The following is a 13674-nucleotide window of genomic DNA, read 5'->3' on the forward strand; positions in this document are numbered from 1 at the left end:
ACGTGAAATTTCAATATTTTATTTTTCATGAAATTTTGCCGCCCTGAATAAGCCCCAACGCCGGGGAGGCGCTCAGTACAAGTATTGAACGAGCACTACCTACTCCATAAAGGGAAACTAATGTTCCTGTGAAAAATTGTGAAAACCATGTGTACACATGGAGATCTTGTGAAATTTGCGATCTTGCCAAATTTCACTACGAAATTACGCTAAAAATTAGACAAGAATGACTCATTTTTAAAGTTACGTAGCTCGACGAGCAATTAATTACTGTCACTCAAAGAGGAACACATTCATTTTGCTCGCCACACTAAGAGAAAGAAGTCTTTTCGTTTATTATTTCCACATGATAAACAAAGGACTGAGCGGCATGCTCTGACCTGAGGAAGTTCCTCACTCATAAATTTTAGGGCACTGAACTCTCATAAACTTAAATCCAAGTTTTAATTAGCTCCCCTCATTCCGAGCGTCGATAGAAAATATCACCCTACAAAAAAACTTGGAATTTCAACCGCCGGATTCTGCTGAAGAATGGAGTTGTTATGTCTGTTCATTTTTGTTGCTCCTGCAGCGTTCGCTTAACATTTGATCCGGCAGGTAGTTTTTTCCTCTCTTGTGTTTAGGTCATTCTTCAACCGGTGCATTCTGCAACATTTCGATCTCTAAAATACAGAACCACGTATCTCAATTGGACGTATTTCTATTAAACGGAACTATGTGCATTATGACTTGAGCCCTGTTATGCATATATTCTTATGGGTCTCAGGGCTCATGTCTTACCTAATGCATATAGTTTCGTCTGGTAGAAATACGTCCAATTGTAATGTGTAAAAATTTCCTGTCATTGGGGGAATCAGTAAGCTGATTTTCCCGAAGTTTTCTTCTGATATATTCTTAATTTAATGAAGTTTTTATTACCACCTCCTCCTCGGCCAACAACCGCATTTATCCCAAACCTTCTATACATACATCTAGCTCGGTTTGAAGTAAGGGATCAATGTGGAATTGGACCATACAGGGTGTTTCAGACCACACCCGTAATGGGCTTTTTTCTTGGTTGTTGTAGGTTGTACGAAGTCAGTCCGCAGTTTTGGAGGTGGGGGTCAGGAAAACGATTTTTCACATTATGTTTGACCATCAGGAATCCAAATTTCACAATCCAGAAGTGCCTCAAACATTTTCTTACGTGATATAGAGGGTCCGCAATAGTGTTAATCTTCCAAGTTCAGGGGTCCCCTGTAGCACATCAGAAAATGTTCGGGGGGCTGCGGGACTACCAAATTCGGATTTCTGGTGAACGCAATAAGGCTAGTGAGACATTTTCATCTTAAGCCTCTACGTTAATTCAGTCATACTGAATTTTGGGGAGTGGGCCCTGTTCCTCGCCTTTGGGGGTCAATACTCTGAAAAGAACAAGGTCCCATTTTGGATCTCTTGGTATCGATTTGGGGTGGAATTTTTCTTACTTTGTAAATTCGACGAAATAATTTAAATATTTTGAAGGGAACCCCAACTTTTAAAGTCACGACCGACCCCCCCCCCCTTTTACCCCTCGAGGGTGGCCGGAACCATGAAAATTTAGAATTCTTCTGGTCGATTCCATTTTCTAATTTCGGTGAGGTAAAATGTCTTTCAGGGGTCTAACTCTTCCCTTGTCTAGTGGTGTGTTTTCTGTGTTGTATTCCTTGGCAAATTCTGCTAATTGAATGCTAATTACTTTAATTAATGACTTCAACGTTTGAGGCATCGGTGACGTAGATATGACGTAGCTATGACGTAGCTATGACGTAGCCAAAGCCAGTCTATTGTGAATTTTTGAGGGTCCATGGTGGACTTTCAGGGTTGGCCGGTGAGGCGAAGGGAAGTAAATCATGGAGAGGGGGCCGGGGGGGGAGGCGTAAGGACTCGCAATGTTTACATAATATTTAGACCCGGTGCGGTGCGCGGCGCGGAGCCGTGCCGTGCCGTGCGGCGCTCAGGTGCAGGGAGGAGGTGGGGCGGGGTGGGGTGGAAGGTGGAGAGACGGGGGCCACTCTCTCTGCTGCTAAGTTACAAGTTACATATTCAGCGCTGGCCGCAGTCGTGTATTGCAGCATCGCCATGCTGCAGCTGGGTTCTGTGTTGTGTCAATTGTTCGTTCAATTACTCGCATTTGGATACTTCGTTTCTCAAGGTTTGCTCATAACTCTGTCTCCGTAATTTTTAATTAATTGAAATCGCAATTTTTCGACGATGGATCGAAAAAGCTGCGGAAGGACACGAATCACGTGAAATTTGACGGCAAATGTTGCGAAGGAAATAAGGGTGCTTTTGATACTATACAGGGTGATCCAGGGTTAAACGGCCAGACTGCAGGTGCGCGTTTTATGGGTTGAAATAAGACTTTTTTGTTTTATAAAGTTTTTTCAAAAAGTGCCCCTATTCAGAGCTACAGCCCCCCCCCCCCCCCAAATTTCGGAAATTAAATCGTTTCTCCTAAATTTTGGCAACGATTGTGGTAATCTCATGAAAATTTGTACTCCCCCGTACTTTTGTATGCTCTGAATTCATGAGTGATCTAAAAAAAATCTAAATCTCAATTTAAAGAGAGGATATGGGGGTGTTTTGGCCTCTGCAGTCTGACCGTTTAACCCTGGATCACCCTTTATTTCGGTGGAAAAGTATAAGGTATGGCTCAAGCCTCCAGCGGTGAGCGGATGAAATGGTTGGGTAAGTGAGACAGAAGGAGAAAAAATCCTAACCTCAATTGTGACTAAAGCACGTTTATCCAGTACCACACGTGGGTCAAACAGTGAGCTCAACGATGAAAATAAATACACATGAATCGCGTGAGATAATAACGAACCAAATGTTTTTGCTTTTGTCTACGACATATCTATCATTAATTTCCCGATATTTTTTTGAAATTTTTCGTGCATTGAGTAAATTTTTGCGAAGATTTGGAAAAAATAATCTTGAATAGAAAGTGTGTGGGGCACAGTCGATGTTTGGTTGATGCGTGACAGTGGTGGTAGGAAATAACTGGTTCGATGGTGCAAAATTCCTGAAACTGGTAGATAATATCTTTAGTTAGAAAGACTTTAAATAGTAAAAGTGACGAGTTCGAATCCATCCTGCGGGCTAATTATTGGAACTAATAGAAAAAGCTATAGATAAAAATACAAAGAGAATTTGAAGCAATTCTATTGGTGGGGGCGGGGTGGTATCGATGGATAGTTGAGTAATCGACTGGCAAACGGCAACCCACGAGAGACCCCTCAGTTAGTCCATCATTTTGCCCCTAAGTCTATAAAAACCACCCGTTTTGACGAATAGGATCGCTCCATTTCCCTTTTGTCTTCTTTGTCTATAGCTTTGTATATCGATTCAAATAGTCAGTTCTCTGGACTGTTGTTTTTGTGGCCACGCTTGTGTAGCAGTGCGCAACTGTTAGTGCAGAAAAAAATCTTAATTTTGGGAAATTGTCGATATTTCAACGAATTCCTGACACCGATGCTTTCTTGAGTGCTAAAATTTCATCCTTATATACGAACACACACATAATCGTTTTACTGGCGCTGTAAACAACTCGGTCTGGGCCGAGGAGGAGCATTGTTTTTCCCCGGAGACGGACACCAGTAAAGATAATTTTTGGACTGATCAACTTCATAACAATCGGGAACAGAGCACTGTAATTTTGCGGCATCATCCGCTGTTTTTAATTATTCAAAATGCAGATAAACCATCAGAAAAAAAGAAAAAAATGTAGTTGAGACATTCTAAAAAGTTCTTCATAAAAGCTTCTTTTTATTTACTGATGGCCGATTGTTGAAAGTTTAAGGCAGCATAGTAAGACATCAAAATGATATCTATTGTATAGTTGAAATAGGGATATGTCTTGTGTTGTCGTATCGAAATAAATTCAATAAGTGTTTGCTTTATTGTGACGAGTTGGACTCAAAACGATGGATCATTTAAGAGCCTTCATTGGTATCATAAAGCAATCTTCCAGCTCCATGCCAGTTCCATTCTAAAATAATAATAATTTTTCTAAAATGATTATTTTATTGGGGCATTCGTATTTTTAAGGAAACTCATCTCATCGTAAAAGCATCAAATTCACCTCCACATGGAAAAGTAAAATGTATTCTTTTTTCTTCTAGAATGAGAAAGCTAAAATGTATTAAACTGAAATTTTGAAACGAATGGCAATAGATTCATGAATGAAAATTACAAATCTTTGGACTTTTCGTTCATGAGCTTAACGTCTGCGATACTTCGAATTATAGAAAATTTATTACTTTAAGTACACTTACAAAGTTTTGCAAATGTTCACCCCTCATATAAATAATATCAAATGAAATAAATTTGAAATGAACGTGAGCAGTTCTTAAATTCCTTGCGTGTCCTTTTTCAGCTTAATGTGTTGCATTTTTGCGTCAACTCTCGTAATTTGTCGTTTCTCAGACGAAGGGACATAACTCCATTCCGAGGTTACAAAACTGACTCAATCGATTCAATTTTCTGTAGGAATATAACCCTGCCATTATTGAAAGTAATTAAAAGCAAAATTAGTGCAATTTGCAATTAAAAACGCTCAACGGTTTTCTATCAACGTTATACATAGTTCGCCAGTGGAAATTTGATGACGTTGAAATGCAGTTACGTTTGTTCATCTGGAAAAGACAAATTTTGGATGGGTTTAATGGGATAATAGCCGAGGTCTCTTAACCGGGCGGGGCAATTTGAGGCCATAAATCTTGCAACTCGGCGAGTTTTTTTTTTATGGCGAGTCGCTGGCTGATGAAATTCGCACTTTCCGAATGCATTTAGCAAATTAATCCGAGGCAAATCGTGATGCCGTGCTCTTCACGCTCATTGGAACCTCGCAAAATCCCTCCTCCCATCCCTCTGCCCCTTGCGCTTGAGAGGATGGATTTCAAAAGATTTACACCTCATTGTTCGGAATCGTTGTAAAATTGCCCTGGGACTCCAATAACAAAATAACAGCTATACGCCATGAAAAGTTTAGTGCCTCCGTCTCGTGCTTACTTCTTATTTTCTTTCTTCTTCTCCTTCCCCTCATCCTTCTTCTCCTTCTTCTCCTTCTTCTTCTTCTTCTTCTTCTTCCTCTTTTCCTTCTTTCTTCTTTTCTTCTGGGACCAGTTGGTTCTATTGCTGCCAACCTAAATAAACTTGCTTCAATCTCAATCTAAAATCTCTTTTTCCTCATCTCTTTTTCTTCTTTTTCTTTTTCTCCTTCTTCTGCTCTTTTTCCTGCTCCTTCTTCTACTTTTCCATCCTCTTCTTTTCCTTCTTCTTCTCTTATTTCTTCGTTTCCTTTTCTTCTTTTCCCTCCTCTTCTTTTCCATCTTCTTCTTTTCCATCTTCTTCTTTTGCTTCTTCTTCTTTTGCTTCTTCCTCTTTTCCTTCTTCATCTTCTTCTTCCTCTTCTTTTTCTTCTCCTTCTTCTTCTTCTGTTTCCTCTTCCTTTTCTTCTTCTTTCTCTTCTTTTTCCTCTTCCTCTTCTTCCTCTTCCTCTTTTACTTACTTCTTCCTCTTCTTCTTCTTCTCCTTCTTCTTCCTCTTTCTTTTCTTCTTCCTCCTCTACTTCATCTCCTTCTTCCTTTTCTTCTCCTCCTGCCTCTTCTTGTTTTCCCTTTTTCTTCTTCTTTTCCTCCTTCTTTTCCTCGTCATCCTCATCTTTTCCCTTCTTCTTATTCTTATTCTTCCTCTTCTTCTTCTTCTTCTTCTTCTTATTCTTCTTCTACTTCGTCTTCCTAAAAAAAATCTTGTTTACGATGCCTTTCCGAGCACGTCTTGAGCTGGCTTTTATCTATGCTTAATATAATAAACTTCGTTAGGGGAGAAAGCGAGGCATGTATAATGGTCGAGAGACTTGAACGAACGGATAGGAACGTAGAGACACCGCGGTAATCGCTGAGTTGCCTGTCACTTTTACGTGCTTACTCTTTACATAAGCGCATATGTGCTTCCTGATAACAGCAGAGCATTAAGAACACATCCGCATGGATAAAAGTCATCTGGTCATCTAACTTTAAGCACCAGTGACGTTCGAATGGGAGTATCATAATCAAACTGAGCGGAGAGGATACGAAATCGCGGAACCAGCCTGACCTTTGACGTCAAGTATTAAGTTCGATGGTTCTATCGAATAGGATTGCATTAACAATGAATTAAAATGTCTCATAATCCGTTCAACTCAATTAAATTGGACACAAATCGGCTTCAGATGACTTTTTGCGCCGTAAACTTAGCGGAGGGCACCTCTAATCGGATTTCATGGATCTGTTGCCTATTACGCACTTTTACCTTTCAACACATATATGTTTGTCGTTTAAACACTCTCTGGCGCTCTATGACCCTTTACATCCACAATTTTCCTCGGGGAGCCCTTGGGTGGAGGGGGGGGGGGATGATGTGCAACCCCCCCCCCCTCCTCCTCCACCTGTGACCGGGACATTTTCCCAAAAAGACTTAAATTTCTGTAATTTTCAAGCATTTTTTACCTTTGAACCCCCTCTCCCATCAAAATTTTTTGAACGATGACCCCCTCTGCTTTCATGAACAATTTTTGGCTACGCCACTACTATTCATGAGATCCTAATGCGTTCCGACCAGTCAGAGAGCAGCTCCCTTTTTCTGCAGTGAAATAATTGAAATGGCAATACTGAGCCTTTAAATGTAATTACAGGTTCGCTATTGTATATTTGGACTATTTCTGTCAAATGGAACATTCAGACATGAGCCCTGAGACCCGCATAGGAATATATGCACCAGGGCTAACGTCATAATGAAGATAGTTCCTTTTGGCAGAAATACGTCAAATTTTCCTATTGAATTAGTACTTCTATGGGTTCCATTAACTTGTAAAATATTTCCTAAAAGCGGACGTGCAGTTTGAAAAGTCCGCCAGAGGCTACGGAACAAGCTGGTCGGCTGTGACAGGGTCGTTTAGAATTGTGGTGCTATTTGCTCGGCGAATACCTCTCCGAAGCGTCCCGACGCCACCGTTACAGCTCATCCGGCGCCGCGCCGCCTCGCGCTGTACCTATTTTAACCTTGATGCCCTTCGATGCCGCAGAACCGATACAAATTCGATTGTGGCTCTCTGCTGACTCACCGAAGATTCGATCGCTGCCAAACCATCCGCAAAATCTCGTCGCTCATTTTGGTCTCCGAAACGCCTGATGCTTTGCGAGAGAAATCGGACGAAATTACAGATGATTTCGAATACAGTGAGCACTGAAATTGGTGATATTACCTGGTAATTTGAAAACGGAGATTCCCCCACTTGACACTGTAGAAAGCATGGACCTCCCATATAGAAAAAACGGACCATTGAGTTGGTTCTTCAGCACTTTGGAGAACGATTAGGCAAAGGATCGATCAATTGAATTTCTGAATTTCAGGGTATTGCAGGACACTGTAGGGCATTGCAGGGCAAACAGTTTTAAAAGTACGACTCGAAAGAATATTGCAAATGGAGAGGCCATGCGCTCTGCGATTCTCACTAGGGTCGTACTTTTGGAATGATTTCGGAGTTTTTCTCGGTCAAATTTTGTGCACGAATACCTGCCAGCCTGGTCGTTGAAATTTTGTTTTTGTCGGGTAGACATAAATAACATAGGTTAAAGGGTGGAGCATGATTGGTCAGCTATGTCTTATCGCTGCTTTGTCGTGCCTATGTCGGATGGAACTCACGACAAGCTAAAAGCACCTCTTAAGTTTCCGATAGTATGTCGTCCATTCCACCTGACAAAGGCACGATAAAGCAGCGATAAGGCACAGCCGACCAATCACGCTCCACTTTTTAACCTATGTCATCTATGTCTACCCGACAAACACAACATTTCTACAAGCTGTAGAATCAGTGCCACTGACTATATTGAGATAAATCCGGTTTAAAGGACCAACAAACCGCAAGTGCAAAATAATTGTTCAAACCAGCAAAGCACGTTATTTTTTCGCAAACTCCAATTTAAAACAAAGCCCAGCTCATCTATCTATCTTTGTATGCATATAGTTCGTGATGTAATCTAAAAGTTCTAAAAAAATCAGGTTAATTTATTTTTCTCATCCCTTCTAGTCTTTAACCAGCCTTCTAGTATCTACCTTTAGTGTTTTATCGCTAATCTTTAGCTTGATTGGTAATTTCGATGAATTATCTCAAAACTCGTTGACTCGACTATGACTCGGTGAATGTGCATAACCAACTGAAATCCGGTCATTGTGAACTCAAGGAACCTGCAACGATCGCACTGGGGCCGGGGCTCTATTCCTAAACTGCTCACGGTAACGCTATCGAGCTATTAAAAGAAAGAAAGCTTACGACGCGACGTAATTTGTTACTTCTCAGGATCAACAAAACACATTTTCGTGTGAAAACAAAGTAAATAGTCGCTGCAAAACTGCTGAGCACAGCCTGCCATAAGTAATTGCAACGTAAAGAATCGTTAAAGAAAGTTGAAGTTTGTCATTCTGCAGTGCGCAGCAATTAGAACTGTATAGTCACTGGTTTAAAATGTGGAGAGATTCGACTGCGAGCTGCATAGAAAGGCCGGAGTAGATGCAGTATTTTTGCAACATTTTTGTCCAACGATTATATTGTGATCACGAAATAAAGAACAGAGAATCCCGACTGAATTTTTTATCGGGCGTGTCTCCAGAAACAGTATTCGCGGAATCGGTAATATAACGTAAGTGCAACTTTTAACTCTTTAATCAGTTCCTAAATGGGGGGAAACTATTTTCTTGAACATTCTTTCCAGGAGTTATTTACCTTAACGCACACGCAACAATATCCGACTTACTCTTACGTGCAACGCAGACAGTTCCGTAACGACGCACAACAGAGCCAGTTCGGTAACGACGAGGCTTTGGACGAGATGGGAGGGCACGGAGATGAGAGGAAGAGGTGCGCATGAAATAAATTAAACGTTAAGTCAAGACGAAAACTAGCAACGACGGTGCGGATTTCTTCTTGCGTAAGTTCGGAAGACATGGTCGCTAGTGCCCTCAGATGAGACCCTCGTGTTGCTCCATAGAGGTGTAGCCATAGGGGGTCCACGAATCTGAAACGAAACTGAAATCGAGGAAGTGTTGTCTATGCTTTAAAAAAAAAACTGAAAAGTCGCTTGCATCTAGAGCTTAGACTCTTATAAAAATCGATGACAAGGAAAAAATACTCTTGATTCAATCGAATTTTTGCTTGAGTTAAAAGGAAATCCGGATAAATTAAATCGGGAAAAATTCGGGTTCTCGATTCATGTAAAAATCCGATCAATTCAAGAGTATTTTTCTTGTCAAATTTTGATGAGTCTGGACTCTAGATCTAAGTGACTTTTTTCCCGGTGAGAACAAAAGAGGAAAACGGGTAAAAAGTAAAAACTCATTTAAGAAAAGAAAATCGTCAAAAAATATTTTTTCAAATTTTAAGCGCAAATATTCCTTTGTGAAGTAGTAGAGAAATGATTTTTAACTTAAGGAACTACTCAGTGGCGTGGCGTGTTTTGCAATATATCGATTGATCTGCTATCTAAACCTATGGAAAAAGATCAATAAACAGGGTACTCGCAACGAACACCTTAATAATCGATTCTTTACCACAGCTTCAAATGGGATCATATCGATAACGGATCATTCTCGCCTCGAACTAATTGCACTCTACCTTGGTCGCAAGGACTGAATGCCGGTTCAGACAACAGAAGTTTTCAATTTTAGGAGCCACATTTCGGTTAGCTCTCAGCTGTACTAAAGTTTGGTCTTTGAGACCGAAATTTCGGTTGTCTGCATCAAAAAACTTTGGTGCTCCATATTAACGAACTTCCTTACCGTTCATCTCTATTGGGAAAGTTATGGAAACGCTATTCGAAACGAAGACAATTGGAGAAATGCATAAACTAGAACTAGAGTACATTAGTTCCTTAAGTTAAATATCATGTCAGCAGAGTAAGGAACAAAGGTACATGCAAGCATCCTGTATAAAGGAGAAAGCAACAACAAGAGGATCTTTACATATTGAATGCACTATTCTGCCCTAGTATGAGAGACAACCGTAAGTGCTTCTTCACATGAGCTACGCCTCATAGTGAAATACACTTACTGATGACTCCCGTAGCGAAACAGTATGGTGGTATAATTTATCCTGAGAGAAATAAGTGATAACAATGACGTAATGAGATGTCAATGTTCGAGCCGCATAAATTGAATACCAACTGCTTCAATTAAGATCGAGTGGAGATGTGAAGGGGTTGTTGCAAAATGTGGCAAAAAAGGAATCGTCCAATAAATCATTAACGTCTAGAATATTTCGATGTATTGAAGTGAAAGAGAAACTGGGATTATGGGATGCAGCATTATCAGTAAATTGATGATTTGTGTAATTGTTAACATAGAATGTTTCAAGATTTCTTTGCTACAACTATGATCATGTCTATACCTAATGTCATTAGTTTAAAAATAAATCTGCAAATTTTACCATGCGGTGCAGCTTCGTAATTCGCATTCAAAAAGGAGAGAGGAAATTAAAATCTTCAAGATTATTCGTTTTGTGAGCAATTAAAATTATTGTATTTTTTTTTTTTAATGATCAAACACGGTTGATGAAATAGTCTCAAATGAAATATTAAACAAAAAAATCTCTATTTTTAACTGACATTTTATAACTGCAAAAAAAAAATCAAAAAATGTTTACAAACCACCAAAATTTTTTCTTCTTCTTTTTTTATTTTTCTTTCTTTCCAAAGCGACTTACCAAAATATCCTCTAAGTTAAAAAAAAATTTCATGGAATAATTCAAGCATGATGACATTTTCCGAGGAATGTTTTAAAATGAATATTTTATATTGCCTTCGTAAATTTAAAGAATAACGCCAAAATGTCGTAAAAAATTAAATTTTTCATTTTATTAAAGATATAAAATGTATATAAAACTTATTTATTAAAGGTAATTGATACACCCATCTTTCATATACTTTGTGAAGACATTAATAGCCTAAGTTGCTGAATGCCTTTAAATAAATAAATTAACTAACTAACTAACTAACTTTTAAATTTAAAAAATATACTTTTAATTCTTTTATGAATAAAATGAGCATGGAATTTCCCGAGTAATCTTTCAAGCCTCTTTTGTAATTTTTTGTAAAAAAAGAGAAAATATCATTGAGAACCAAATGTTCCATTTTCCACTGAAGACACACCAAAACTACGTTAAAGAAGATCAGCCCAAGACTCAGTACGTCGTAAAAGCGCCCACTTTTTACATTATATGAGTAGAGAAACCGGCAACCTTGCTGGAAGAGCAAGTTTTTTCGATCGGTGACCGGATAGTAGACGGATGGGGGGGGGGGGGGGGGGACGACGACCGCGGATGGGCTATGGGCATCGCATCACTACCGCATACTATAACCGGTGTTATAATAATTAGGTAACGTTGATCTGCACGGACTCCCGGCTCGGCGCGGCGCTACAACACTCCCATCAGCTCACAATCAGCCACGTGACTCGCAATTTAAAACAAATATTGTGGGAGAGCCACGCATGGGCGCCACAACGCCATGCGCCGCGCCGTGTCTCCTCCGATCCTTTCCGATTCCAGCGGGCTGATCATTGAAATTGATAGACAAAGCTATAGAAAAAGAAGACATAGGAAGTATGGAGCAATCCTATTGTTTGAAACGGGTCGTTGTCATAGACTAAGGGGGAAAATGATGGATTAACTACAGGGTCTCTCGTGGGTTGCCGTTAGTTAGTAGTTAGTATGTAACCTACCTCCTTTGTCCATTGCGACCTCCCGCCTCCACCAATAGAATATCCTCATATCCCTTTTGTCTTCTTTGTCTATCGCTTTGTCTATCAATTTCAATAATCGGTCCGCAGTTCTAACAGCCATTACTTTCATACTCTTGCAGCATTGTCTCTTATGAGGTTTTCAAATATCACTACTGAAATCTGAACAGTGAAAATGGTGGAGACACTGAGTGCTCCTTCATTCAGTCGTTTATGCAATTGCACCGACGTTAAAAATAAGCATATCAAGCATTATGATCCAGCAGCACAAAGCCGCGAGACAACGTTACTAAGATAGTGCGTCGTTTTCTAGACGAGAAAGCGTATGAAACTTCATCCGCATGATGTAAAATCGACTCAAACAATTAATTTTCCTGATAGAATGTGACTGTGCGATTTCGCTCAAAATGTTCCCAATTTTTTCATGTAGTCAAAGGGTAAATCGTTGAAACGCCCATCCGTTTCCTTATGAATACGATTTGCGAGTTGAAATCTTGCAACGTTGAATCATAGCTACGTTATTGCGTCTAAGAAACGACAAGTTGATACGTTGGAGTAGAGAGCTCGAGTATATTATTTTCCTTTTAACACTGTAACAATTTCAGAGAGAGACATCGTACAATATCGGATGAAAAAAATTAATTTTTTGTTTGTTCGGATCCAATACAATTTTGACTAATAGTGGAATTTTGTTTGTGTAACTGTTGCAGGTGAGGCACGCTAACTGGTTAAAATTGAATCCATCTCGGTTTTGACTTACTAACTACCCTTGCCATGGTGTAAGTTATAACCTTTTGAACAGTCACTTCACGTACTCAGTCATGCTATTGATTTTCCAAGATAGTGCATGAATTCTTGTTTCACGGCCGACCTTATCTGAGAAAATGTATAAAGCCATACACATAAATTAATCCGTGTGGCGAAAAGGAGTCATCTCTACTCTTAACTTTGAAATATTTAGGTAAAATAAAATTTTTGAAATTGGGGGGCCAGGAACTTTCTAGGTCAGTTCATATAAAAAACCTATCCTTTTAAGATGATTCTCCAGCATTTAATAGTGCTCCAAAGTGCTGAAGAATTGCCTGAACCTACAACTGAGGGGTTTGCAGAACAAGGCGCATAAGCGCAGTTTTTGCTATTTCGAGGTATACATTGTTTAAAGTTTCAAAATTACAAGGAGTCTTACGGCGAAAGGAAGTTTAAAATCACTTTTTGATGATTTAAAGTTAGATTGCACTTGTGAGTTTCCCTCAGAATGAACTTTCAAACTAGTTTTAGTTGAGTTCATGAATATCTCAATTTTTTTAAACAGCTGCACTTATGCGCCTTGTCCTCCAAGCCCCTCCACCACGAGGGTGCTTATTACTGCTTAACTTAGGATTTTTTATTGTGAAATCTTCAGTGAAACATGTCAGACACTTTTTTCAATTACAAAATCGTCAAATCAGCAATTTCATTTTTCCGTGTTGGACTTTTCAAGACGACGGCGGTAATGATGCGACACCGCGTGGACCGCGGTGCAAGTGAACCTCGGCGTCGTATCGCGACGCGACGCGACGCCACGCCGCGCGCGGTCCTACGATCGGCTCCATTCATCACTCTCAAGGACACTTGGATCACCGCGCGAAGAGCCGAGGAGTAGAGAATCTCAACACCCATTCATGATCTTGCGGCTGCGGCCAATAAAAATGGGACGCGCCTCCCAGCAGGTTGTAAGACGAGGAAGGAGGAATTGAATCATGGAAGCTAATCAGTTATGTCATTCCCTCCGTTGCCGCATCCCGCGTTGTCGCGCGTCGCCGTCGTGAGAAAACTCTGTCGGAAAATCTGGGAGGATCAAAGACAGGAGTCGGAGGCACCGTGAATACTGCCGTGATAGCGAGG

The 13674-nt window shown here is 40.1% G+C and overlaps 1 protein-coding gene across 1 annotated transcript in view; it reads left to right on the forward strand.

The window, feature by feature from the left end:
* The first annotated feature begins 2048 nt into the window (after positions 1 to 2048).
* LOC109039659 (uncharacterized) overlaps positions 2049 to 13674 on the forward strand; it is a 45663-nt gene continuing 34037 nt past the window's right edge. The window contains exon 1 of the mRNA XM_019055250.2: positions 2049 to 2173. Within this exon, the coding sequence (XP_018910795.2) occupies positions 2101 to 2173 (73 nt within the window). The 5' untranslated portion in view covers positions 2049 to 2100. The remainder of the gene's footprint in view (positions 2174 to 13674) is intronic.

The sequence above is a fragment of the Bemisia tabaci genome, chromosome 2 (assembly GCF_918797505.1).
Source record: "Bemisia tabaci chromosome 2, PGI_BMITA_v3".
NCBI classification, from domain to species: Eukaryota; Metazoa; Arthropoda; class Insecta; order Hemiptera; family Aleyrodidae; genus Bemisia; species Bemisia tabaci.